Genomic DNA, 4,239 nt, shown 5'->3' with positions numbered 1-4,239 from the left:
CGAAGGAGAAGGCGGAGGACGCCTGTCAATCGTAGGATGTTCCCGAAATGCCAATGGTTTTCCACGAGCGTCGTCCATCTCGGTGTAAGTACAGTAGGTAGAACTTGGTGCTCTTCTCTTCTCTTCTCGATTCGCCGGATTTTCGATGCGTACCGCCTTTAGTTTTTCAACGAGCTAGATAACATATTTTTTCGTTCGTGGTATGGACACGATAACGATGTACCAAAGTTCGCGGCAACCGCGCACCAGTGCAATAGTACGTGCTATACTAACCAGCGCGAGATGAGGCGATCGTCTAAATTCACCCGAGAGACAGCCGTAAGTTATTCGGTGTATGCGCGTAAGTAGCGTAGGTGCGATAGTTGGTCGATACCGGAGGACCGGCCGTTTACTACCGTCCGGTAAGGCTTCTGTCGGACTAATTCTCGTGGTTTCTCGCTTGCCATTTTCCCTCCTTCTCGCGTTTAACTTTAATTACGGGGCATTAGCAATCGACGTACCTCGCAGCCGTTTAATCTGCAAACGGTGCTCGGTATGTGTGTCGAGAAACACTCGGTCGCGACGGTTGTATTTGAGTGAAGATCCGCGAATTTACGAAATATTTTCGGCGAAAGGAGGAGAGGTGTTGCGCAACGATCCGGCAAGATCGGGCGAACCGGATCGCGGAAAAGTTGCGCGTGCAGTTGGAGAAACGCAGTCGGCGACACGTGCACACCATGTTTCGGTAACGCGCGAGTGTCGCGCGGAACCGAGCTAAATATAAGTGGCGAAGAAAAAGACTAACAGCTCCCGCCTAGAAAGCCGCCGTCGTTACCCCGCTCGGACGTTATTATATCTGCTCCGGTGCTCGTCGCGGAGCATTCGTTTCGGAGCGTTACCGTGTAGTTGACTAGTAGTAATAACGCGTGCATACCATTTCCGAGTGCGTTCTCCTCTCCTCTCCTCTCCTCGTCGTTAACCGCGACATCCTCTCGCAGGGCATACGCGGTATATTCGCATATTTTTTCTCCTAATCCGGCGAGAGGCATGACAGCTACCACGTGACGGCACCTATCCGAGATACTTTGGAATACGAAGCGATCTGTTGCATCACCGTTCGACAGTTGCGTTGCTCCGTTTGCACGGAAACGATCGGAACGAAGATTTACAACGCGTCGTCGGCACAGCCACCGTTCCTACGTACATGTACAATATTTTTCTGGAGGCACGCGGTGTACTGTTTGCCCGGTTGTGCAATACGTGTGTACGCAACATAATGCGGATATAATTGTTCGACGGTGTTGTATAATACGGCTTCCAGCGTGAATCCAGTCACGACTGGAACGTCGTCGCGCAACCACCGCGGACCACCGTCCTCCTTCATCGATAACGCGCCTGTTCGTTTGCGACTCGTCGAACCTACATATATGTTACGCTGATCGTTCTGTCCTACGAAAGTGTACAACTGCACGGAAGTAGGAAGTTTAGCGAACGGTGTTGGATGTCGCGCGAACGAGACAGGGAATCGGTTGCACGGCACTCCTACCGTCGGAACAACGGTGCGCGCAGAGAGGGGCAATCGGAGGAAGGACGGGACAGCAGATCGTTGGTTCGTTCGAATTGGAACGCGCGAGTTGAACGATAATTACCGGTGAATCGTTTACGTGACGCGATCCTCTCTCTCCCTTCTCCTCCTCCTCCTACGGCAGATGGAGAGTTTAACGGAAAATCGGCCGAATCGGGGAAACTCGTTTCCGAAGGTCGATCGATCGGAATCGCGTGTGTAGGAAAACAAAGTGGCAAGGCTTGGGCTATTACATATTCCGCGGAAAAAGGAGTACGGCGATGTGGTAAATGTGAAAAATGGAAGAGGCGAAATACGCGTGGGCTTCGTTAAAGTCGGTCAGAAAATTATCGTCGTTGAACGGTAACGGCGGCAGTTGTACGACAATCTGGTACGACGTTCCCGCGCCAGTGATAATACATTGTCACGAGTTCCCTGACGTAACCGAGGTCGACAAAGCCGACGTGATCGGCGAACGAGAAGGTGTTCCGCAGAAGCGACACAGGAACACCGTGGAATTGACCGCGGTCACATCTGTGAACGACGAGGACGGCGACGAAGACGATGGATTGCCAAAGATCAGCTTTAGTTTTCTCCACGTGGACGAGAAGGTCGGCGGTAGAGTTTCGAAGGAAAGAACGCCAGCCTCGTCTGCGGACGGGAACGAGAAAGATGATGCGTCGACGCAAGACGAGTTACTGTACGACTTTCCTAGGAATTCGTACGTCCTCGAGGAAATCGAAAGCGAGAAAGTGGTAGAAAGCGAACGCGAGCGCGAGCGCGAGACAGAGGCGGACGGTAACGAGATTCGCGGCACGATCCGAGGGAAATTCCAGGTGGAATCTGCGGAGGTTCGAAACGAAATCGACGGAAAGAACGTGGCCGATTCGTCGAAAGATGAAATCCTCGGCTCGGAGAAAGCGGGGAAACGAACGAGGACGAATCTGGACTCGGACTCGTACGATCGAACCAAACCAACCGCGAGATCGTTGAGGTGTACTGAAAAAAAGAATCAGGATACGACGTCGGAGGACGACGGATACGAGGCGGGCTCCTATTCGGATCCCGAGTGCTCCAACGGCGCTCCTCTTTCGAACATCTCCCGCCGAAACGGACTGTACACCAAGGTATTGTCGGCGTGCCGTTCTTACGAACTACGCTTCGATCGGACTCGGCGATAACACCAGAGCACAGAAGCTTCGAATCGACCGAATTCATCTTTCGCAGAGAGACAGATGAGAGAGAGAGAGAGAGAGAGAGAGAGAGAGAGTCGACTCGAAGCAGCTAGTAGAGATTTATCGACGAGTCTGATCGCGGACGGTTACGAAAACCTACCGACACCACCCCTCTATACGTGTACACTTGCAGAAACATCGACTGGGGAAAGCATGGGAGAAGATGCGATGCTGGTTGCGCGACGAAACCTCCAAGATTAACCAAGTGGTGAACAAGCACGCAAAGTTGCAAGCTGTCGGTGCTCTTGCCCGTACCCCGACGTTTCCTCAGAGCGCCTCTTACGATTTCACCAGAGCGAGAACTGGCCAATTCGGCTCGATCACCAGGGTCGAAGAGTTCGGTCTGACCTCCGTCTCCGAGGAGAACTTGACTTCTCCTCCGCAAGGAGAAGGGGAAGGAGGAGATGAAGAAAAGGATGCCGGTCCGAAGAGAACGATCGCTAGTTCCGATTCGGTTTTCCACGAGCCGACGAAAAGCATGGACAAACTGTGCTCCGATACGGAAAACGAGGAGACGACGGGAGAGATCGAGAGCAGCAGGGATCATGCTCGCAAAGCCGGTCTGATTAAGAGGAGAATGCTCGGGTCAATCAGGGGGTTAATGGCCTCTACTCATCTGCTGCACGTTCACGAGAACGAAGAGGTACATTGCTCTATTTCGTTCCCCACCGTTTCCCACTCGTTTCCCGTCGATCGAACTGCGATCGTGCGGGAAAGTGTGGGAAAGCTGGGCGGCGAAAATAACTCCTTTCTGCGTACTCGCGCCTATATTCAACGCACCTTTGTCTCCTCTCCTCGTTTATTTTCTCCGGCCTGCATCGGGACGAGACGAGCGTACACCTACGAAAGAAAGCGCGTGACTACGGCGATAGTAGCCGCGACCTCTGCGATTTCACCGTGTCACGTGAAATCTCGAAGGAGGAAAGGGAAAGGAACCGCGATCTCCCATCTTGTTTCGCCGTCCAAATTCAAATTCAATTCTAACCAGCGGCAGAATTCTAACTGGGTTAGATCGCTTCTTTATCCACGCGAATAGTATAGCCAATGCACATACCACCTGTTGCACACGCTAGCCCATTTGTTCCGCGATCCTGTGCTATTATAATATCCAACCTGACGTATCAATTAACCTTTTACTTGGAAAGGTTTCCACATCGACCCACCGTTAACGCATTTTATTCTTACCTATCCAGTTTCACCCAACTCGAATAAATTTATTCGCACCGGACCGTTTTACTTTTCCTCTATATCTGTTTATCTCTGTATAATGTAGGAAGACAGATCGATAAGATAAGAAAGTTGATCTCTCCTCGTGCGATGCTTAATTAATCTTCCTGCTCGCAACCACCGACACGTTAACTTTAGTTATCTTGTTACCCGTTAACCTACCGACAAAAACCTGAAACGGTGGGAGGTGAGAGAGAGAGAGAGAGAGAGTGAGAGGGGGGGGGGGGGGTTTAA

The 4,239-nt window shown here is 51.7% G+C and overlaps 1 protein-coding gene across 1 annotated transcript in view; it reads left to right on the top strand.

Annotated features, from left to right (window-relative positions):
- Positions 1 to 876: 876 nt before the first annotated feature.
- LOC108579422 overlaps positions 877 to 4,239 on the top strand; it is a 6,816-nt gene continuing 3,453 nt past the window's right edge. The window contains exons 1-2 of the mRNA XM_017942952.1: positions 877 to 2,670; positions 2,912 to 3,421. Of these exons, the coding sequence (XP_017798441.1) occupies positions 1,843 to 2,670; positions 2,912 to 3,421 (1,338 nt within the window). The 5' untranslated portion in view covers positions 877 to 1,842. The remainder of the gene's footprint in view (positions 2,671 to 2,911; positions 3,422 to 4,239) is intronic.

Source organism: Habropoda laboriosa, unplaced genomic scaffold (genome assembly GCF_001263275.1).
Source record: "Habropoda laboriosa isolate 0110345459 unplaced genomic scaffold, ASM126327v1 scaffold76, whole genome shotgun sequence".
Lineage (NCBI taxonomy): Eukaryota > Metazoa > Arthropoda > Insecta > Hymenoptera > Apidae > Habropoda > Habropoda laboriosa.
This window is presented reverse-complemented; position numbering and strand designations above follow the sequence as displayed.